General features: G+C 40.0%; 1 protein-coding gene across 1 annotated transcript in view; it reads right to left on the reverse strand.

Annotated features, from left to right (window-relative positions):
* LOC139474519 (glutathionyl-hydroquinone reductase YqjG-like) overlaps window positions 1–18,127 on the reverse strand; it is a 37,718-nt gene extending 19,591 nt beyond the window's left edge. Inside the window, exons 1-5 of the mRNA XM_071257569.1 lie at window positions 18,002–18,127; window positions 14,928–15,196; window positions 9,108–9,286; window positions 4,485–4,557; window positions 2,567–2,765 (exon numbers count right to left, since the gene is read on the reverse strand). Coding sequence (XP_071113670.1) covers window positions 2,567–2,765; window positions 4,485–4,557; window positions 9,108–9,286; window positions 14,928–15,196; window positions 18,002–18,009 — 728 coding nt within the window. The 5' untranslated portion in view covers window positions 18,010–18,127. The remainder of the gene's footprint in view (window positions 1–2,566; window positions 2,766–4,484; window positions 4,558–9,107; window positions 9,287–14,927; window positions 15,197–18,001) is intronic.
* Between the last annotated feature and the right edge of the window lie 6,405 nt (window positions 18,128–24,532).

Below are 24,532 nucleotides of genomic sequence, written 5' to 3' on the forward strand. Positions count from 1 at the left end.
CTATGCTGGGCCAGCTGGGGTACTGTTTCCTGATTGTCATCACCATCATTAGCCAACATGGGAATATCAGGAACATGACTATTAACATATTATTGTGATTATTAACATCAACACAGAAGAGATTTTGACAGAAATTCATAAATGAGGCGGAGGTTCCCCCTTTCTGGATCTGAAACTATTGAACCAGTTGGGGAGTGTATGAAAGTTATAGCTAAGATCCTAGATGTGTGGCCAATACCATGTTTATCACAAGGAAGAGTCCACTTTAATCAATAATTCATATCCTGGTAGGATAATGGCCGAGTGAGTGGACTGTTCCATTCTGTTGACAGCCAAAAGCTTGAGAACTAGGTGACTTCTTTCTGACAAGTCACTTCACCTACATCTACATTCATACCTGGCATACCTTGGAGAATGGTTTCTTCCAACAATGGACCAATCCTCAAGTACTTTAACCTTAAGGCTTCTTCAAATTTCTGTCCCCTATCACTCAGTGGACCCTTCTTAACAGTTTAAGAATAACAGCTGTCATTACTGTGGTTATGTCAATCTTTTGTTTTCTACTTAACTCATATGAAAGTCAGGGATGATATGATTACTGGTATTACATACCAGTTACACAAATTCAATTTCCACCTTTTTAACCAGGATTTAGAGGTCCCTGGTAGCATATTTTCAATTTAAATATTCACATTATGGTTAGGTCCGTGTTTTACTAAATGGATTTTTTCAGTACACACTTTTATTTAAGATGTGAGATTCAATACCTATAATGTGCGGGTGATTTTGAACACAAATGAGCATCCACTGTAAGACATCCACTAAATGTTTGTACAGAAAGCTTGCCGCACACCTCCCAGGCCTCTTGCACATGCGTGGAAAGTATACTGATATAAAAAACTAACATTGACAGCTATATATTGTATATTTAAAGGGAATTTTTCATGTTTCTTTAATTCAAATCAGGAACCTATCAAAAACATTGGACCAAGATTATTGCACTTACATAGCGTCGTGCATGCATGCGTGCGTGCGTGTGTGTGGCTGTTTGTACTAGTCCGGACTGATGCCAATTTATAGTGCTAGCCCACTGAGATACCATGCTGCAGTTTCACATGAATACCCCATTCAGACACAGTATACAGGGGGCCGAGCCGACCAGACCTTGTTTTAGACCCTTGATGCCGAGCGCCAGACAGGGTAACAACAAGTACCATCTTTTAACGTATCTTGGTGTGACGTGGCTAGGGATCGAACTGAGGTATTATAGCTCTCCATTGATTACATAGTATGTTTGATTCCTAATTGAATGGCATAAGTATACACAATCTAAAACCATTACATGAAAGATGAGACATGCTGGTGTGTTATTGAAAACTTGACAGATGGACAGACAAATGCAGACCAGAAAGATGGATGAGTTTAAAGAAAACCCATCCCTTTTCAAATTTAACTTCAAGTCTGAACCAGACAATCCAGTGATTGACATCATGAGCATCATTCCACACAATTGGGATGTGATGTGATGCATCAACCACGTCAGCGAGCCTGACCACCTGATCCTGTTAGTCGCCTCATACGACAAGCATAGTTGCTTCTTACAACAAGGGTATAGTCGACTAGGTCATCTATATCCATCGCCCATTTGAACACATTATGGTCCAAACCAGGTAACTGACCCAACAGTTCTCTTAGCACCAGTCAAAATAGCTGCAATGGATGTGCTTTATATATAGACATGCAATGTTTTGCAAGGAAATCTTTAACAGTTTATTTGTTATTCTCTATTAGTGAACCCACCCTACATTAAAACTTTAATCCAACTTGTTGCCATGGAAACAAAAAAAATTAAAAATTTATAAAATTCCAAAATAGCAAAAGGCACCTGTTCAGTATGTACCTGGTAGACATGCAACGTTTTGTAAGAAAGTATTTACCAGATTTTGAGTTACGCTCCAGAAATGAACACCCCCTTTATAGAATCTAAGTCAAAACTGTTGCCATTGAAACGTAAAAAATATAAATTTTTGAAATTCCTAAAAAGAAAAAGGCACCAGTTCAGCATGAGTCTGATAGACACGCAAACTTCGTAGAGAAATATTTAACGGTTTCTGAGTTTCCAGAAACGATTTGGGCACGTACGCACGTACGCACGCACGCCCACCCCGCTAACTTAGTTAGGTTGGGGGGATAACTAGTATGGGTTGCTGAAGACCTATTCTAATCCGGATTTTCATGAAGACACTGTGTGTCATTTAGTTTTGAGACTGAATGTTAACTTTTACCATGTTTAGTTTAGTTCAAATAATTATTTGTTTGTAACTTTTAGCCATCTAGTCTGTTTTATATTGAAACCATATTCACCTTGCTTTGCCTTTTTTTTATGAATGAGAACTTTGTTCTCATCAACATATGGCTGAAACAGGGCTGGTTCAATGTTAAAAAGTACCTCAATCAAGGGACACAACTCAGCATAGCTAATTTCAAAATCTCAGACCATTTGGACACAGGCGCCCCTAAGTTTGTTTGAGTAACCATGGTAACACGAGAGAAATGTTTCACTCACGGGTACACCCATTCATTGATGCCATCAATGACCGCCTGCAGGTCTGCCGGGTAGAAGTTCAGCTCCCGCTGTTCCGATGTTTTACAGAATGCATTGAACTCCGTGTTTAGCATCCTGATAATCTCGCTGGACTCATTGTTGACGATTGTCTTCAATTGCTTGTCCCACAGAACAGGTACTGTGATGTTGCTTTTGTATTCTGAAATAATTTGGTTCCAAATATTTTCATGTTTCTAATCAAGGTGCATACATGATTTGATGCACTTAGCAAAGTAAGACCAGTTTATCGCAAGTGCAAGTGATATGAGAAGTGGAATCTGATTGGTCAATGGGAGGGACATAGAAGGCACATAACTCGTATTAGCCACTGGCGGCACTATGATCAAGCCCAGAAATGTCAGCCTAGTGTGGAACATTTCAACAAGTGTGGAAATTGGCCTTTTACAGTTGGTTACCTCCCTTGCTTCGGGAAGATGATAAATACTGGAAAATACCATGACATATCAGTTCAGGTCAGTGGGCTGGGACGAGTCCAAATTTACAACCCGGGTACCCACCACGCTATTTCCCGACCCTACCCGGATACCCGCTATATGTCTCAAGACTTGGGTGTAAAATGTCCGATTGGGAATAGTATGACTGTAGCCCTGGTAAAATGTATTTAGATACACGTATAAAACGATCTGGTCATGCATACACTGAAGTTGACTGAAGTTGACTGAAGTTTTATCTTTATTCAAACCAATAAAGGTCAAAAGGAATGGGTGCATAGTCAGAAAGAAATGCGAACATTATAGTGACTTGTAACATTAGAGTTTTAGATGTCCCATCCCTAGCCCTAGCTGATTCATAGCAGAAATATGGTGTTGTTTGTGGTATCAACAGTCATCATAGTGCTCATGGACTGATGACATCACTAAAAGAGTGATGATGTCATGATCAAGATGGTCTCTAGAAAAGAACATGGCCGCCTCATGTAACTCATTTAATAAACCTAATCTGAAGCCATCCAGCCTCCATCCTAGATATTACATTGTTGGTATTTTGTATGTGTTTAAATATGGAAGCAACGCGACTTGATACAAATGACTACAAATTTGAAACAAATTGTTCCATGATCTCCCACCCAACTGTCAACCTGCATGCACACGTGGCTGGTAACACGAGGAAGAGTGTCAGGTGAAAAACATTTAATCACTTTCTTCGGAACTAGAGTCGAACTGTCTGGTGAACAAAAACAGGGACCATGTGACTACTGTCATCCCCATTCTGGCAATTTACGATACTCCTGTTCTATTATTAGCACATGGTCTTCTGCATTTTGTCATCAACCATATATATATAATTAATATATATAATTGATATATATATCATATCGGTATATGGTCTCTGTTGTAAATGAAAATTGCAGATTTGCCAAACATGATTTGTACATGAGGCATTTTATGGAAGCTTCTGACACAGGAGCTGACTCCACATTGTAAATTGTCAACCAAGTCCAATCTCATTAAAACCAGATCTTTCACTCCGATATGGTAGCTCTCTGCGTGAAGATCAGATAAATTCTCCTTGGAGCTCGCATCAGGTGATCTTACTTATCAGCCAATCAGCATCATAAAACTGAACTGTCAAGGGAATGTTTATTCTGTGTGGTTTTCTTTTGTTTAAATTGAAATCTCCAGATCAAGGTGATAAAGATGAAGAATAACCATTTTAGAAAGCTGGCTAAAGAATCATTCGTTATGTCTTACTACATGAAAAATACTTTTTCATCAAGATATACACCAAACACACCCCTAAGGATGTAAACAAATCCTGATGCAAATTTTGTTGTATACCAAGTAAATATCTGCAAATAGAAATCCCATTTTTTTTAATAAATTCATTATTTGACAAATTCAGACAACATGCAAATTACCTGGGTCAGCTTTCATGTAGATTTCCTTCAGGTAGCTGGCACCGTTCAGGGAGTCAAGTGTACATTTAGGCTTCTGTAAACAGACGTGGTGATGCTGAGGTCATGTGACATGTTCACGATAATAATCATCATAAGACAGATGTGGCAGTGTTGGCTGGTGGGGCAGAGTGTGCATCATGATTGTGAAAAACAGTTTTTTGAACTGGGTTATATTAGGTCTTTTCACAGGACCATGTAACTAATAATGATAACAACCAAACTCACAAGGCGGCCTCGTCTGCGAGTTTGTTTCTTATTATTAGTTACAAGGCAGCCTCATCTGTGAGTTTGTTTCTTATTATTAGTCACAAGGCGGCCTCGTCTGCGAGTTTGTTTCTTATTATTAGTTACAAGGCAGCCTCATCTGTGAGTTTTTTTCTTATTATTAGTTACAAGGCGGCCTCATCTGCGAGTTTGTTTCTTATTATTAGTTACAAGGCGGCCTCATCTGTGAGTTTGTTTCTTATTATTAGTCACAAGGCGGCCTCATCTGTGAGTTTGTTTCTTATTATTAGTTACATGTGGCCTCATCTGCGAGTTTGTTTCTTATTATTAGTTACAAGGCGGCCTCATCTGTAAGTTTGTTTCTTATTATTAGCCACAAGGCGGCCTCGTCTGTGAGTTTGTTTCTTATTATTAGTCACAAGGCAGCCTCATCTGTGAGTTTGTTTCTTATTATTAGTTACAAGGCGGCCTCATCTGTGAGTTTGTTTCTTATTATTAGTTACAAGGCGGCCTCATCTGTGAGTTTGTTTCTTATTATTAGTTACAAGGCGGCCTCATCTGTGAGTTTGTTTCTTATTATTAGTTACAAGGCGGCCTCATCTGTGAGTTTGTTTCTTATTATTAGTTACAAGGCGGCCTCATCTGTGAGTTTGTTTCTTATTATTAGTTACAAGGCGGCCTCATCTGTGAGTTTGTTTCTTATTATTAGTTACAAGGCGGCCTCATCTGTGAGTTTGTTTCTTATTATTAGTCACAAGGCGGCCTCATCTGTGAGTTTGTTTCTTATTATTAGTTACATGTGGCCTCATCTGTGAGTTTGTTTCTTATTATTAGTTACAAGGCGGCCTCATCTGTGAGTTTGTTTCTTATTATTAGTTACAAGGCGGCCTCATCTGTGAGTTTGTTTCTTATTATTAGTTACAAGGCGGCCTCATCTGTGAGTTTGTTTCTTATTATTAGTTACAAGGCGGCCTCATCTGTGAGTTTGTTTCTTATTATTAGTTACAAGGCGGCCTCATCTGTGAGTTTGTTTCTTATTATTAGTTACAAGGCGGCCTCATCTGTGAGTTTGTTTCTTATTATTAGTTACAAGGCGGCCTCATCTGTGAGTTTGTTTCTTATCATTAGTTACAAGGCGGCCTCATCTGTGAGTTTGTTTCTTATTATTAGTTACAAGGCGGCCTCATCTGTGAGTTTGTTTCTTATTATTAGTTACAAGGCGGCCTCGTCTGTGAGTTTGTTTCTTATTATTAGTTACAAGGCGGCCTCATCTGTGAGTTTGTTTCTTATTATTAGTTACAAGGCGGCCTCATCTGTGAGTTTGTTTCTTATTATTAGTTACAAGGCGGCCTCATCTGTGAGTTTGTTTCTTATTATTAGTTACAAGGCGGCCTCGTCTGCAAGTTTGTTTCTTATTATTAGTTACAAGGCAGCCTCATCTGTGAGTTTGTTTCTTATTATTAGTTACAAGGCGGCCTCATCTGCGAGTTTGTTTCTTATTATTAGTTACAAGGCGGCCTCATCTGTGAGTTTGTTTCTTATTATTAGCCACAAGGCGGCGTCGTCTGTGAGTTTGTTTCTTATTATTAGTCACAAGGCAGCCTCATCTGTGAGTTTGTTTCTTATTATTAGTCACAAGGCGGCCTCGTCTGTGAGTTTGTTTCTTATTATTAGTTACAAGGCGGCCTCATCTGTGAGTTTGTTTCTTATTATAAGTTACAAGGCAGCCTCATCTGCGAGTTTGTTTCTTATTATTAGTTACAAGGCGGCCTCGTCTGTGAGTTTGTTTCTTATTATTAGCCACAAGGCGGCCTCGTCTGTGAGTTTGTTTCTTATTATTAGTCACAAGGCAGCCTCATCTGTGAGTTTGTTTCTTATTATTAGTTACAAGGCGGCCTCATCTGTGAGTTTGTTTCTTATTATTAGTCACAAGGCGGTCTCATCTGTGAGTTTGTTTCTTATTATTAGTCACAAGGCGGCCTCATCTGTGAGTTTGTTTCTTATTATTAGTTACAAGGCGGCCTCATCTGTGAGTTTTTTTCTTATTAATAGTTACAAGGCGGCCTCATCTGTGAGTTTGTTTCTTATTATTAGTTACAAGGCAGCCTCATCTGCGAGTTTGTTTCTTATTATTAGTTACAAGGCGGCCTCGTCTGTGAGTTTGTTTCTTATTATTAGCCACAAAGCGGCCTCGTCTGTCTGTGAGTTTGTTTCTTATTATTAGTCACAAGGCAGCCTCATCTGTGAGTTTGTTTCTTATTATTAGTTACAAGGCGGCCTCATCTGTGAGTTTGTTTCTTATTATTAGTTACAAGGCGGTCTCATCTGTGAGTTTGTTTCTTATTATTAGTCACAAGGCGGCCTCATCTGTGAGTTTGTTTCTTATTATTAGTTACATGTGGCCTCATCTGCGAGTTTGTTTCTTATTATTAGTTACAAGGCGGCCTCATCTGTAAGTTTGTTTCTTATTATTAGCCACAAGGCGGCCTCGTCTGTGAGTTTGTTTCTTATTATTAGTCACAAGGCAGCCTCATCTGTGAGTTTGTTTCTTATTATTAGTTACAAGGCGGCCTCATCTGTGAGTTTGTTTCTTATTATTAGTTACAAGGCAGCCTCATCTGTGAGTTTGTTTCTTATTATTAGTTACAAGGCGGCCTCATCTGTGAGTTTGTTTCTTATTATTAGTTACAAGGCGGCCTCATCTGTGAGTTTGTTTCTTATTATTAGTTACAAGGCGGCCTCATCTGTGAGTTTGTTTCTTATTATTAGTTACAAGGCGGCCTCATCTGTGAGTTTGTTTCTTATTATTAGTCACAAGGCGGCCTCATCTGTGAGTTTGTTTCTTATTATTAGTTACATGTGGCCTCATCTGTGAGTTTGTTTCTTATTATTAGTTACAAGGCAGCCTCATCTGTAAGTTTGTTTCTTATTATTAGCCACAAGGCGGCCTCATCTGTGAGTTTGTTTCTTATTATTAGCCACAAGGCGGCCTCGTCTGTGAGTTTGTTTCTTATTATTAGTCACAAGGCAGCCTCATCTGCGAGTTTGTTTCTTATTATTAGTTACAAGGCGGCCTCATCTGTAAGTTTGTTTCTTATTATTAGCCACAAGGCGGCCTCATCTGTAAGTTTGTTTCTTATTATTAGCCACAAGGCGGCCTCGTCTGTGAGTTTGTTTCTTATTATTAGTCACAAGGCAGCCTCATCTGTGAGTTTGTTTCTTATTATTAGTTACAAGGCGGCCTCGTCTGCGAGTTTGTTTCTTATTATTAGTTACAAGGCGGCCTCGTCTGTGAGTTTGTTTCTTATTATTAGCCACAAGGCAGCCTCATCTGCGAGTTTGTTTCTTATTATTAGTTACAAGGCGGCCTCATCTGTGAGTTTGTTTCTTATTATTAGTTACAAGGCGGCCTCGCCTGTGAGTTTGTTTCTTATTATTAGTTACAAGGCAGCCTCATCTGTGAGTTTGTTTCTTATTATTAGTTACAAGGCAGCCTCATCTGTGAGTTTGTTTCTTATTATTAGTTACAAGGCGGCCTCATCTGTGAGTTTGTTTCTTATTATTAGTCACAAGGCGGCCTCATCTGTGAGTTTGTTTCTTATTATTAGTTACATGTGGCCTCATCTGTGAGTTTGTTTCTTATTATTAGTTACAAGGCGGCCTCATCTGTAAGTTTGTTTCTTATTATTAGTTACAAGGCGGCCTCATCTGTGAGTTTGTTTCTTATTATTAGTTACATGTGGCCTCATCTGTGAGTTTGTTTCTTATTATTAGTCACAAGGCAGCCTCATCTGTGAGTTTGTTTCTTATTATTAGTTACAAGGCGGCCTCATCTGTGAGTTTGTTTCTTATTATTAGTTACAAGGCGGCCTCGTCTGCGAGTTTGTTTCTTATTATTAGTCACAAGGCGGCCTCATCTGTGTGTTTGTTTCTTATTATTAGTTACAAGGCAGCCTCATCTGGGAGTTACTTGTTGTAAGAGGCAACTAACAGGATCAGGTGGTCAGGCTCACTGTCTTGGTTGATGCATGTCATCATATCCCAATTGCGTGGATTGATGCTCATGATGTCAATCACTCGATTGTCTGGTCCAGACTCGATTATTTCCTGGAATATTGCTGAGTGCGGCTTTAAACAACAAGCAAACAAACATCATGCTGCATCTGCAGTGTGCTATTATTGTTTCTATGTCCACCTGTGCACTTGCAAATTGTCTGTATTGCAACCTATGTTGAGGATCCCGAATGACCAAAGGTATTTGTATTTATGTTGCAATTAGATGTTCTTGTCAAACAACACAAATAAAGACATCAAAATATTTTTACAGATATCATGGAAGTGTAAATTTTCAAAGCTCACCTGATCCGTGAACTTCCATCCCCCCTCTCCCAACATCCAATCCACGACAGTACAGGAGATGACATCGTCCAACCCCTTCAGTGCTCGAAGTATGAGGGCACGGTGGGCCCACGGACACGCCAGGGAGACGTACAGATGGTAGCGTTTGGCCTCTGCTTTGAATCCACTTGATCCATCAGCTGGAGGAGCACAGAAAAAGCAATGTGATGTAAGGGAGATAACTCTCATTAGGTTCTGAACTGAACACTGGTCTGTCAGTGGTATAAGGAAATAGACTAAAAGGGTGGCATTGGAAGGTGTGGTTTCAGTTTGTTATCTTGGGTGGAATGGGCAGGTGGTGTGGAATAGTGTGGGATGGAATGAGATGGTTTGGTATGAGTAGGAATAGGGTGGGGTGGAATGAGATGGTTTGGTATGTGGTGGAATAGGGTGGGGTGGAATGAGATGGTTTGGTATTGGGTGGAATAGGGTGGGGTGGAATGAGATGGTTTGGTATGGGGTGGAATGAGATGGTTTGGTATGGGGTGGAATAGTGTGGGGTGGAATGAGATGGTTTGGTATGGGGTGGAATGAGATGGTTTGGTATGGGGTGGAACAGTGTGGGGTGGAATGAGATGGTTTGGTATGGGGTGGAATAGTGTGGGATGGAATGAGATGGTTTGGTATGGGGTGGTATAGGGTGGGGTCAAATGAGATGGTTTGGTATGGGGTGGAATGAGATGGTTTGGTATGAGGAGGAATAGTGTGGGGTGGAATGAGATGGTTTGGTATGGGGTGGAATAGGGTGGGGTGGAATGAGATGGTTTGGTATGGGGTGGAATGAGATGGTTTTGTATGGGGTGGAATAGTGTGGGATGGAATGAAATGGTTTGGTATGGGGTGGAATGAGATGGTTTGGTATGGGGAGGAATAGTGTGGGGTCGAATGAGATGGTTTGGTATGGGGTGGAATGAGATGGTTTGGTATGGGGAGGAATAGTGTGGGGTCGAATGAGATGGTTTGGTATGGGGTGGAATGAGATGGTTTGGTATGGGGAGGAATAGTGTGGGATGGAATGAGATGGTTTGGTATGGGGTGGAATGAGATGGTTTGGTATGGGGAGGAATAGTGTGGGGTCGAATGAGATGGTTTGGTATGGGGTGGAATGAGATGGTTTGGTATGGGGTGGAATAGGGTGGGGTCAAATGAGATGGTTTGGTATGGGGTGGAATGAGATGGTTTTGTATGGGGTGGAATAGTGTGGGATGGAATGAAATGGTTTGGTATGGGGTGGAATGAGATGGTTTGGTACGGGGAGGAATAGTGTGGGGTCGAATGAGATGGTTTGGTATGGGGTGGAATGAGATGGTTTGGTATGGGGAGGAATAGTGTGGGGTCGAATGAGATGGTTTGGTATGGGGTGGAATGAGATGGTTTGGTATGGGGAGGAATAGTGTGGGGTCGAATGAGATGGTTTGGTATGGGGTGGAATGAGATGGTTTGGTATGGGGTGGAATAGTGTGGGGTGGAATGAAATGGTTTGGTATGGGGTGGAATAGGGTGGGGTCAAATGAGATGGTTTTGTATGGGGTGGAATGAGATGGTTTTGTATGGGGTGGAATAGTGTGGGATGGAATGAAATGGTTTGGTATGGGGTGGAATGAGATGGTTTGGTATGGGGAGGAATAGTGTGGGGTCGAATGAGATGGTTTGGTATGGGGTGGAATGAGATGGTTTGGTATGGGGAGGAATAGTGTGGGGTCGAATGAGATGGTTTGGTATGGGGTGGAATGAGATGGTTTGGTATGGGGAGGAATAGTGTGGGATGGAATGAGATGGTTTGGTATGGGGTGGAATGAGATGGTTTGGTATGGGGAGGAATAGTGTGGGGTCGAATGAGATGGTTTGGTATGGGGTGGAATGAGATGGTTTGGTATGGGGAGGAATAGTGTGGGGTCGAATGAGATGGTTTGGTATGGGGTGGAATGAGATGGTTTGGTATGGGGAGGAATAGTGTGGGGTCGAATGAGATGGTTTGGTATGGGGTGGAATGAGATGGTTTGGTATGGGGAGGAATAGTGTGGGATGGAATGAGATGGTTTGGTATGGGGTGGAATGAGATGGTTTGGTATGGGGAGGAATAGTGTGGGATGGAATGAGATGGTTTGGTATGGGGTGGAATGAGATGGTTTGGTATGGGGAGGAATAGTGTGGGGTCGAATGAGATGGTTTGGTATGGGGTGGAATGAGATGGTTTGGTATGGGGAGGAATAGTGTGGGATGGAATGAGATGGTTTGGTATGGGGTGGAATGAGATGGTTTGGTATGGGGTGGAATAGTGTGGGGTCGAATGAGATGGTTTGGTATGGGGTGGAATGAGATGGTTTGGTATGGGGTGGTATAGGGTGGGGTCGAATGAGATGGTTTGGTATGGGGTGGAATGAGATGGTTTGGTATGGGGAGGAATAGTGTGGGATGGAATGAGATGGTTTGGTATGGGGTGGAATAGTGTGGGGTGGAATGAGATGGTTTGGTATGGGGTGGAATGAGATGGTGTGGTATGGGGTGGAATGAGATGGTTTGGTATGGGGTGGAATGAGATGGTTTGGTATGGGGAGGAATAGTGTGGGATGGAATGAGATGGTTTGGTATGGGGTGGGATGGAATAAGGTGGTTTGGTACGGGGTGGGATGGAATGAGGTGGTTTGGCATGGGGTGGGATGGAATGAGGTGGTATCGGATTGAATGAAATGGTTTGGTATGGTGTGGAATAGGGTGGGGTGGAAAGAGATGGTTTGGGTGATGTTGGTAGGGTGGAAGGTGTCGGGTGGTGTATATTGTTAGTGTGGAGTGGTGTATGCTGGTGTATTATGGGGTGGTGTATGCTGGTGTGGTGTATGTTGTGTGATGTGGGGTGGTGTATGTTACTAGTGTGGTGTATGTTGCTAGTGTGGTGTGGGTGGTGTATGTTAGTGTGGTGTATGTTGCTAGTGTGGTGTGAGTGGTGTATGCTAGTGTGGTGTGGAGTGGTGTATGTTGCTAGTGTGGTGTGGAGTGGTGTATGTTGCTAGTGTGGTGTGAGTGGTGTATGTTAGTGTGGTGTGGGGTGGTGTATGTTGCTAGTGTGGTGTGGAGTGGTGTATGCTAGTGTGGTGTATGTTGCTAGTGTGGTGTGAGTGGTGTATGCTAGTGTGGTGTGGAGTGGTGTATGTTGCTAGTGTGGTGTGGGTGGTGTATGTTGTTAGTGTGGTGTGGGGTGGTGTATGCTAGTGTGGTGTATGCTAGTGTGGTGTGGGGTGGTGTATGCTAGTGTGGTGTGGGGTGGTGTATGATAGTGTGGTGTGGGGTGGTGTATGTTGCTAGTGTGGTGTGGGGTGGTGTATGCTAGTGAGGTGTGGAGTGGTGTATGCTAGTGAGGTGTGGAGTGGTGTATGCTAGTGTGGTGTGGGGTGGTGTATGCTAGTGTGGTGTGGGGTGGTGTATGCTAGTGTGGTGTGGGGTGGTGTATGCTAGTGTGGTGTTGGGTGGTGTATGCTAGTGTGGTGTGGGGTGGTGTGGAGTGGTGTATGCTAGTGTGGTGTGGAGTGGTGTATGCTAGTGTGGTGTGGGGTGGTGTATGTTGTTAGTGTGGTGTGGAGTGGTGTATGCTACTGCGGTGTATATTGTTAGTGTGGTGTGGGGTGGGATAACAACCAGTACAACTATGGCAATATTGTCATAGCGACTGATTTACGACATCCATTGTCTGAAGAACATTTGATTGCAAAGGCTCATTACCCTGGAGCCATGACATCTATATGCCTTGAAACACTTAATTGTTGTTATTTATTAGATGCTAATCCTATTTGTTAATCCCCATTTTTGTGTACATCGACCGTCTGCCATCCTGAACAGGATGTGCAAGTATGTCACTGATGATTTACTGTTTACATTTATATTTGTTACTCACTAAATGTCAGGTTACCTTGGCTATATAAGCCTTGGTCCAGAGAGGAGGAGAGAAGGAGAAAAGAAAGGTCTTACCCTTAGCCTAGCTAGGGTTAGACTGGGTGCTCCGGGGCACCTAGACAACAACCACTACCACTATGTGCTGACCAGGCACATAGTGTCTTTTGTATGTATATATCAACATGTATAAAGTAGAACTGTATATACCACAAGCCATCGTCTCCAAGTTTACACTTCCTACTGAGAACCATACGTCGGTCCCTTGCATATACGAGTATGCAAATTGTTCATTAATCAACGTCAGACCGACATGCGTTGTTAATATTATCAGAAATGTTTAGTTAGCAACACAGTTGTCATTGTCATAATGGTATCTGTTTTATGCTTGTCTGGTACTGCCACAATGTTTAATGGATGTGCCCTGAATATGTCAAACTAGAAGTACGCTGAATACAGCAGTCTAAAAAGATGAGATATTCCCTTTGTAATACATGTTTTAATCAACTTTAGATACATCACAGACCATATAAAATGCTTTCATAATATTGATGCTACTTGCTTTCCCTGTAACTTTAATGTAATCAGAGGTCCATGTCAGTAATATTCTATAAAATATTGATTGTGTGTTGTTAAACCTGCACTACATCCAGATGACGGCAGAATGTAAATAATCGAGTCTGGACCTGACAATCTAGTGATTAACATTAACAGCATCGATCAATGCAATTCCGATACTATGACACTTATCACAGGACCACAGGAACTAGATATTGCTCTATGTACAAATATACGCCCTCTATACTACATAGGGGGCATATATTTTTACATAGAGCAATATCGAGTTCCTGTGCAAAAGACCAGGTAAATACAAATCTATAATACTGAACTCAATGCCGAAATCTCACGAAATGCCTCGTGTGATATTTGGGCATGGACTTTGTTAAAGGGGAAGTGTACACACAAAAATCACTTTCTATCTTTTTCTAAACAAAATGCAATTTTAGAATTAGTTAGTATCTGTGTTTGAAAATATACTCATTTTTTTCACAGTGAAAGTAGGAAGCTCACAATAGTGTAAAAATGATATGCCGTTATAAGGCCTTCGTTTTTTTAGCTAAACAGGCCTGAGTTATCCCCCTTAGATTATGACGTACTTGGTGCCAGTTCAGCTGGGTCCCTGTCTATTCTCAACGCAAAAGATATCAAGTACCAGTTTGTGGTAAAACAACATGGCCTACGACACACTCCGGCGCAGTGGTGACTCAGCATAACACTATGCTGGCTGGCATCTGAGACGCTAGAATCACACACCTGTACCTACACCACGTGAAGCGGCTCTAACAAAGCATGATGACTTCATAATGTTTATCAATTGGCACCAATGACGTCATATTGTAAGGAGCATAAGCCATGGTGTTTTTGTTATGGAAATAGAACACTTGGTAAATGTGAAAAATGTAAATCATTTTAATGCAAAAAATATGTCAATTATTAGTGATATTTTTATATTTTTGTCTATGACACTTCTAGGTTAACACTTTTAATGTGGAAAAAGTACAAGAAAAAATTGTTTATTTCCGTGTGAACTTGCCCTTTAATATAGAATTTTAGTTATGTGGTCCTGTGCAACCTCTGAAGTCAGCAGCCGTGACCACGTACCAGATCAGATTAGTCGCCTCTTTCTAAACAAATCTAAACCGTATCTTCACGGGTGAATGTAATATATACTAAGTTAGATAGAGTCATGTTTCTAGGTGTGTAAGAGTTATTTCAAATCCGTCGCTAAAACGATGTAATAAAGTCGATGAACATCAAACGTAACGCTCAAGATTATTTCTAATGAATGACGCCGCGGCAAGTCTAGGCACAACAATGACATGCAGTTTGTCTCACCGGTTACAGCATTCCTGAAAGCAGACTGTTTCCTGACAAAAGCTCCCTTCTCGCTTATTGACGACTTCCACGAGCCAGTCCCGTTGTTGCCACTTCCACCTGAGCTCATTTTCGCAAAGTTTGACAGATGTGCCTTTCTAAACACCAACAACTTCGGAGCAGACAACAGAGTGATCGCCGATCTCCGCATGTGTCCGTGAAATAGCCGACTGTGGTTGGAAAACCACCCGAATGCTTCCGATGTTCTGATCAGCCCAAGCAACGAGCGGCTGGAACCGAAAACGCGTAGAAGCATAAATTACACAGCACATCTGAATGACAATGTTATATTATTTTTTTATCACTTCCCTGGTACAGATAGAACATGTTATTCCAATACAAAATTGCATTACGTTGGTCAATATTAGTATATGAAGTTAATCTTTTGTGATACATATTAATACATGTATAATAGATTAGGCAAATTTGTCAATTCAGCATGATTATGCAAAAACGTTGCGGCATGACGACCAGAAGGTCATTAATTTATCGTTTTCACATTTCGTGTATGAGACATATTTTTTCGTATGATATAAGTGATAAAAAAAGTGATATTTGTTTTAGTTTCGTAATATTTGGGAGAGAAATTGAGCATAGTTAGTAGAAGATATATTGCTTTGTTGCAATTTAAAATTAATTCAAGACGTCATTATGTTTTTCTTTAACCCTAGTAATGATATATTAACAAAACTAAACCGACTATACGATTCATGACGATTGTTAATGTTATATTAACCAAACAAAACACAGCATACGATTGATTCATGACACTTAACTGTGACCTATGACAACATGGTTTCACACGAGTGAGTGAGTGAATATTGTTCATGACACAGTTATGATTTCTCCATCTATAACTTGGGCTCCCCAAACCGCTGGTCAATAGCATGAGCAACCAGTCCAGCTTTAGGCTATATGTCACACATGTTAGCCACGTGATCCTTATTTCAGTCAGCTCTTGCGACGGATAAGCATGTACTATGCTGGCTGGCTGTCGGCCGCATGGAACTCTGGGTAGGAGAGTGGAAACGAATCTAAAAATGTGCTCAAAGGAAGACACGTCCAGTTTCGAATCCAATCTGTCGTATTATGGAACATCATAAGCACGTGATTAAAACGTCATCCTGCATTACAACTGAAATCAGTGACGTCATCAAAAGATACTCTGGGCTTGGTGGGAGCTGCAAGCGCAAGGTAAATTTTGGACTTGAACATTCTAATGATTTGTTCCTCGTCAAAATAGCAACATTCTTAGAGTAACATGTTTAGCCTTGTGCGAATAATTGTATTAAGCCACTTTATCCAAATAATATAAATATTTTATGTGTGAAGTAGATCTTTAATTCCACCAAATTAAGTAATTTGATAGATCTACCCGAAAAATGGAGACACCTATTACAATTTTTAGAGATTAGCACTTTTTATTATTCTCAATTAGGCATCATGGGGCCTATTATGGACTACGATTACGAAATTGTCGGATTAGACTAATATCTTCGTGTCATGGAAGTTCGATTACTTACGAAAAGTCGCTGAATATTCGTAGTAACATAATATCTATAGGTTTACATGTATGTAGATCTCATGCGTAACCCACCTTTCTTTCAGGGGCTCTTAGGCTCCGAGAGCCCAACATCACGCAAAAGTGGCCACCCAATAAAGGTATGAGAAATCAATACCAGATATATACACCCCGAATATTTTAGGAATGTAAGCAAGACTCGCCACGGTTGACCCTCGAGGTCAGTGAAAAGGGGGGTAACTCTCAATGCACTTAAATATTACTCCGCTTTCTATTGTTACTCGTACAGTTGGAATGTTGAGCTCAAGGGTAAAGATATTGATTATATCTTAAAACCTATGATATTTCAGTGTTATCGTATATGTATTATAGAGCTTATACATAGTAATGGTTAAAAGAAAACCAAAAAAAGATTATCATTTAAATGGTAAAGTGTGCATGCATGCGTGCGTGCATGTATGCGCGCACTGTGTCCAAAATTCAGAGTTTCACGAAATAACTGAAATTTACACACAGAACCAGATGAATACGGGAATATTAGCAGTGATGTATCACAGGTCCTTTGTCATATTTTTTATTGTTTCTAAGGGTTTGTGAAGACAAAAATGTCATTATTTAACTTGTGACATTTACCAAGTCATGTTTATCAAAACGCTTGGAAAATACATCCTCGTGACTGCTGTAGTGGCCCAGACAGCAGAGTTGGACGACCACTTACGGCCAGTCGCCGACATAGCTAAAACTACCAGTAATGCCTGATATTATCATTGTCCAGGTGTGCAGAGCTACCCTGGTCCATCCGACTGTTTGGCAGCCATATCCAAGGGAAGAGGTCTTGTGCCTTAACGTACACTAGCGAGGGGTTCCATTCGTACAGGGTAATGGTTGAAGAGAAAAGAATACATGTACATACACGTGAGTCTGTATAAGTGCGAGACGGTTCAATATCTTTCATTTTATGTACTTTCTTTTTCTAAACGTTCAATATGTTTCTACGTAACTACGTAACTGAGGGGACCCGTGAAGATCCGGGGTAGAATAGGTCTTCAGCAACCCATGCTTGCCGTAAAAGGCGACTATGCTTGTCGTAAAAGGCGACTAACGGGATCGGGTGGTCAGGCTCGCTGACTTGGTTGATACATGTCATCGGTCCCAATTGCGTGGATCGATGCTCATGATACTAATCACTGGATTCTCTGGTCTAGACTCGATTATTTACAGACCGCCGTCATATAGCTGTAATATTGCTGAGTGCGGTGTTAAACAACAAACCAAACCAACGTTACTGAGGAATGAGCTCGTGCACATCTCTTACCAATGGCGGAAGGTGTCCGGTATACTGCATTCCTGCCAGTCTATATGCTATTATGGCAGTCTATATATTATTTTTAAGATTTTATCAATACTGGTATTGATAGGAAATTATTTTTACACGTTTTTAAGAGAATATTTAGGACAGTTTAAAAGAACAATCTATTCGTGCCAATACAGTATGAAGAAATTTGAAACAAACCTTGACATGCTAGAATGTTATTAGGTACCCGCAATACGTTATTAAATCATCTGATTTAATTCCATCTGGCTAGTCCTTCTTGCAGTGTAACCTTGGCTTGTTCAACCACCGAAGCTCGTAGTCATTCAGAGGACATCCGGTGTTGTACGTGTCCCACCAGAGCGTCATTCCGGTCATTCAACAAGTTGGAAGTTAGGACAACCGGTTACAACGAGGCAAGTGAGGCAACTATCACTTAATATGTTGTACAGTAAACTATGGTTATAACGAACACGCTTATAACGAACTGACGGATATAACGAACTAACTTTTTAGTCCCGACTATTTGCTGTAGTTATGCTGTATATATGCTTATAACGAACTACGGTTATAACGAACTAAAAATAGTAGTCCCTTTGAGTTCGTTATAACCGTAGTTTACTGTATAACGTAATACACCGATGTGTTAATGTTGTCCAAGTTGAAAATACCACACACAGGAATTCGTAGCTGGTCATAAAATATAAGTGTTCATAGCCCATGTATCCTATGAGCCCTACATATCGTTTATGATCTTTTTTATTTTATGTCTCTCATGGGCTCATTTGTCACCTCTCGTCCGTTTCCGTTACCAGCACGGAATTACACGAGTGGTCACGAATGACATGATCTATGATTTTAATTTTATTTTATCAACGGCTAATTCCTTTGTATCATAGCGACCTGTATTGACCGAATGTGGGCTACGCACGTTGCTACAGTTATCTTCACTAATCAGTCTTGAGTGGGAGACTAAAACATTTTGCAGCCAGTCCCAGTGTAAAAAGTTACATAAAGTTAAAGTAACCTCGAGCTATATGACTGTAATGTATGTCAATACGTCCTTTCAATATACATGTACACACAAAACACAACATCAAATGATTAAGTACTGGTATAGACACGAGTTCTAAAAGTATGGTTAATGGTGGTAAACGTTTCAGAGTTGCATCACTTCGGATTTCCTCCCACAGTTAGCTGACACGCCGTGATATAACTGAAATACTGTTATACCAAACTCACTCACTCACTCTAAAGTATGGCATTATATGTTTCGTGATTCATCGTAAGGAGGGTTTGCTTTGTCGGTATACATTTGTATTTTACATTTCTCTGTTTGGTGTGTTGAGTTCTGTCTGTGACAATCAGCCTGTTGAATATGTCTGTATGTTTTACATTTCTCTATTCACGTTGTTGGTGTGTTGACGGAGTTCTGTCTGTGACAATCAGCCTGTGGAATATGTGTGTATGTTTTACATTTCTCTATTCACGTTGTTGGTGTGTTGACGGAGTTCTGTCTGTGACAATCAGCCTGTGGAAAATGTCTGTATGTTTTACATTTCTCTATTCACGTTGTTGGTGTGTTGACAGGACTCCTTCTGTGACAACCAGCCTGTGGCACTGTCAGACCGCCGAACACTCTCAGTCAGATGAAGGGACGGATGGATGCCCCGTGGTTGTGAAAGAGACAGAGAAGAGGGATAGGGGGAAGGGGTTTTTTTTCACACAAGGGAGGGTCAGATTTCACCTGAACGGGTGGGGATCACTGTTTGACAGCAGTGTGTGTAACAGCTGTGAATGTGAATGACGTCACAAGTAGTCCTTCCTCCGCCGTCGAACCTAATCATTTCATATTTTCGATTTTTTTCGGAACGATTTGGAGCTACTTGTGAAGCCTGGGCTTTGGAGAGAATCTATGTCAAGGCCGTTCGTCCCTCTGATTGTGATTTTGTCTGGGCCCACTTGCACAAAGCTATTGTTGCACATCGACTATTGTAGGTTCGTTGTCCATAACGGAGGTACAACTGTCCGAACGCCAACGTCAGTTTGTGCAAGTGAGCCCAGACGTTGGTCTGCCATCCAATATGGCCGCCACACAGACATATTTGATTCATAGAATTGACAACTGCAACCATATGGCAATTCCTATCGCAATTTCATTATTGATTGTATGCCGCTGTGGTAAATATATATCTAGAGGGTACAGGGTTCATCAACGTAAGGTGTAACGGTTTATATTTATGAAAGAAACGACTCGTGATCGTTGTTTATCGTACATTCAAACACCACAGGGAGAAAAAACACACTAAGGCTGCAGCTTGTAGATTAAAAGAGGCTGAACAGGGGTAATATGATTAATATATGTAGAGTATTTATCACTCTCCGAAATTAATGGAGGAAATAAAGATCATTCATTCATTCATTCATTATGTAATGTGTAAGGGTTCTATACGTATTTAGGACAATAGGAGTAGTATATGTAGAGTATAAGGGTTAATAGCTATAGGGTGTGCTATGTAATATATCATGTTTGGTGTGATGTTAACATATGTAATGTGTAAGAGTGATATACGTATGTAGGGTATAGGAGTAATATATGTAGGGTATAAGGGTTAATAGCTGTAGGATGTGCTGTGTAATATATGTTTGGTGTGATGGTAATATATGTAAAGTGTAAGGATGCTATACGAATTTAGGGGTATAGGAGTAATATATGTAGGGTATAAGGGTTAATAGCTGTAGGATGTGCTATTTAATATATCATGTTTAGTGTGATGTTAACATATGTAATGTGTAAGGGTGCTATACGTATTTAGGAGTCTAGGAGTAATATATGTAGGGCATAAGGGTTAATAGATGTAGGATGTGCTGTGTAATATATCATGTTTGGTGTGATGTTAATATATGTAAAATGTAAGGATGCTATACGAATTTAGGGGTATAGGAGTAATATATGTAGAGTATAAGGGTTAATAGCTGTAGGGTGTGCTGTGTAATATATCTTTTTTGGTGTGATGTTAATATATGTAATGTGTTAGGGTGCTATACGTATTTAGGGGTATAGGAGTAATATATGTAGGGTATAAGGGTTAATAGCTGTTGGGTGTGCTGTTTAATATGTCATGTTTGGTGTTATGGTAATATATGTAAAGTGTAAGGGTGCTATACGTATTTAGGGTTCTAGGAGTAATATATGTAGGGCATAAGGGTTAATAGATGTAGGATGTGCTGTTTAATATATCATGTTTGGTGTGATGGTAATAAATATACCAGTAAGAGTGATATACGTATGTAGTGGTATAGGAGTAATATATGTAAGGTATAAGGGTTAATAGCTTCAGGGTGTGCTGTGTAATATAGTATGTTTGGTGTGATGGGAATATATGTAAAGTGAAAGGGGAATATACGTGTGTAGGGGTAATAGGAGTAATATATGTGGGATGTAAGGGTTTATAGATGTAGGGTGTGCTGTGTAATACATATTTGGTGGGATGGTATCATATGTACAGTGTAAGGGTGACATGAGTATCTAGGGGTAATTGGAGTAATATATGTGGGATGTAAGGGTTCATAGCTGTAGGGTGTGCTGTGTAATATATATTTGGTGGGATGGTATTATATGGAAAGAGTAAGGGTGACATGAGTATCTAGGGGTAAAAGGAGTAATATATGTGGGATGTAAGGGTTCATAGCTGTAGGGTGTGCTGTGTAATGTATATTTGGTGGGATGGTATTATATGTAAAGAGTAAGGGTGACATGAGTGTCTAGGGATAATGGGAGTAATATATGTGGGATGTAAGGGTTCATAGATGCAGGGTGTTCCGTGTAATATATCATGTTTGGTGTGATGGTAATATATGTAAAGCGAAATGGGAATATACGTGTGTAGGGGTAATAGGAGTAATATATGTAGAGTATAAAGATTAATAGCTGTAGGGTGTGCCGTGTAATATATATTTGGTGGGATGGTATTATATGTACAGTGTAAGGGTGACATGAGTATCTAAGGGTAAAAGGAGTAATATATGTGGGATGTAAGGGTTTATAGATGTAGGGTGTGCCGTGTAATATATATTTGGTGGGATGGTATTATATGTACAGTGTAAGGGTGACATGAGTATCTAAGGGTAAAAGGAGTAATATATGTGGGATGTAAGGGTTTATAGCTGTAGGGTGTGCTGTGTAATATATATTTGGTGTGATGATATTATATGTAAAGTGTAAGGGTGACATGAGTATCTAGGGGTAATAGGAGTAATATACGTGGGATGTAAGGGTGTATAGCTGTAGGGTGTGCTGTGTAATATATATTTGGTGGGGTGGTATTATATGTAAAGTGTAAGGGAGACATGCGTATCTAAGGGTAATAGGCGTAATATATGTGGGATGTAAGGGTTTATAGATGTAGGGTGTGCTGTGTAATATATATTTGGTGGGATGGTATTATATGTAAAGAGTAAGGGTGACATGAGTATCTAAGGGTAAAAGGAGTAATATATGTGGGATGTAAGGGTTCATAGCTGTAGGGTGTGCTGTGTAATATATATTTGGTGGGATGGTATTATATGTAAAGTGTAAGGGTGACATGCGTATCTAAGGGTAATAGGAGTAATATATTTAGGATGTAAGGGTTTATAGATGTAGGGTGTGCTGTGTAATATATATTTGGTGGGATGGTATTATATGTAAAGAGTAAGGGTGACATGAGTATCTAAGGGTAAAAGGAGTAATATTTGTGGGATGTAAGGGTTTATAGATGCAGGGTGTTCCGTGTAATATATCATGTTTGGTGTGATGGTAATATATGTAAAGCGAAATGGGAATATACGTATGTAGGGGTAATAGGAGTAATATATGTATAGTATAAAGATTAATAGCTGTAGGGTGTGCCGTGTAATATATATTTGGTGGGATGGTATTATATGTACAGTGTAAGGGTGACATGAGTATCTAAGGGTAAAAGGAGTAATATATGTGGGATGTAAGGGTTTATAGATGTAGGGTGTGCTGTGTAATATATATTTGGTGTGATGATATTATATGTAAAGAGTAAGGGTGACATGAGTATCTAGGGGTAATAGGAGTAATATACGTGGGATGTAAGGGTGTATAGCTGTAGGGTGTGCTGTGTAATATATATTTGGTGGGATGGTATTATATGTAAAGAGTAAGGGTGACATGCGTATCTAAGGGTAATAGGCGTAATATATGTGGGATGTAAGGGTTTATAGATGTAGGGTGTGCTGTGTAATATATATTTGGTGGGGTGGTATTATATGTAAAGAATAAGGGTGACATGCTTATCTAAGGGTAATAGGCGTAATATATGTGGGATGTAAGGGTTTATAGATGTAGGGTGTGCTGTGTAATATATATTTGGTGGGATGGTATTATATGTAAAGAGTAAGGGTGACATGAGTATCTAAGGGTAAAAGGAGTAATATATGTGGGATGTAAGGGTTCATAGCTGTAGGGTGTGCTGTGTAATATATATTTGGTGGGATGGTATTATATGTAAAGAGTAAGGGTGACATGAGTATCTAAGGGTAAAAGGAGTAATATATGTGGGATGTAAGGGTTGAAAAGTGTAGGATGTGCTGTGTAATATATATTTGGTGGGATGGTATTATATGTAAAGTGTAAGGGTGACATGCGTATCTAAGGGTAATAGGAGTAGCATATGTAGGATGTAAGGGTTTATAGATGTAGGGTGTGCTGTGTAATATAATTTTGGTGTGATGGTAATATATGTAAAGAGTAAGGGTGATATACTGAGTAATCATGTAGGAGTGTAAGAGTAATATATGTAGGGTGTGAGGTTTTCTTTATTTACGTTAGGATGTAAGGGGTTTTATATTCGATATACATGTATGGTAGAAGGGTTCATAGATAAAAAAAAATAGAATATGTATAGTTTCAGTATTTTGCGGATATGTTATATTAGTAAAGATAGGGTTTAACATGCGTTAGCGTGTATTTACATAGGATGTAGGGGTTTTATATTATGTGAATTATTGATATTTATATATGAGGGTTGATTTATGTAGGGTGTAAGTGTTTATAGATGTAGAGTGTACGGGTTTATAGATGTCGAGAGCAAGGGCTACATATGTAGGGTGTAAGGGTTTACAGACGTTTGGTGTTAGGGTTTATAAACATAGGGTGTACGGGTTTACTGATGTAGAGCGTAAGGGTTTTTAGATATTAGGTGTAAGGATATTTTCGATGTGGAGCATACGAGGTTATAGGTAAAGAGTGCAGGGGTTCATAGATGTAGGGTGTAAGGATTATATATGTAGGGTGTAAGGTTTTAAAGATGTAGAGTGTAAGGGTTTATAGATGTAGGGTGTAAGGGTTTATAGATGTAGGGTGTAAGGGTTTATAGATGTAGGGTGTAAGGGTTTATAGATGTAGAGTTTAAGGGTGTAAAGATGTGGAGTGTAAGGGTTTATAGATGTAGGTGTAAGGGTTTATAGATGTAGAGTGTAAGGGTTTATAGATGTAGAGAGTAAGGGTTTAAAAATGTAGAGTGTAAGGGTTTATAGATGTAGAATGTAAAGGATTATATATGTAAGGTGTATGGTTTTAAAGATGTTGGGTGTAAGGTTTTAAAGATGTAGAGTGTAAGGGTTTATAGATGTAGAGTGTAAGGGTTTATAGATGTAGAGTGTAAGGGTTTATAGATGTAGAGTGTAAGGGTTTATAGATGTAGAGTGTAAGGGTTTATATAT

The sequence above is a fragment of the Haliotis cracherodii genome, unplaced genomic scaffold (assembly GCF_022045235.1).
Source record: "Haliotis cracherodii isolate W230 unplaced genomic scaffold, xgHalCrac1.p SCAF_3, whole genome shotgun sequence".
Taxonomy (NCBI): Eukaryota; Metazoa; Mollusca; class Gastropoda; order Lepetellida; family Haliotidae; genus Haliotis; species Haliotis cracherodii.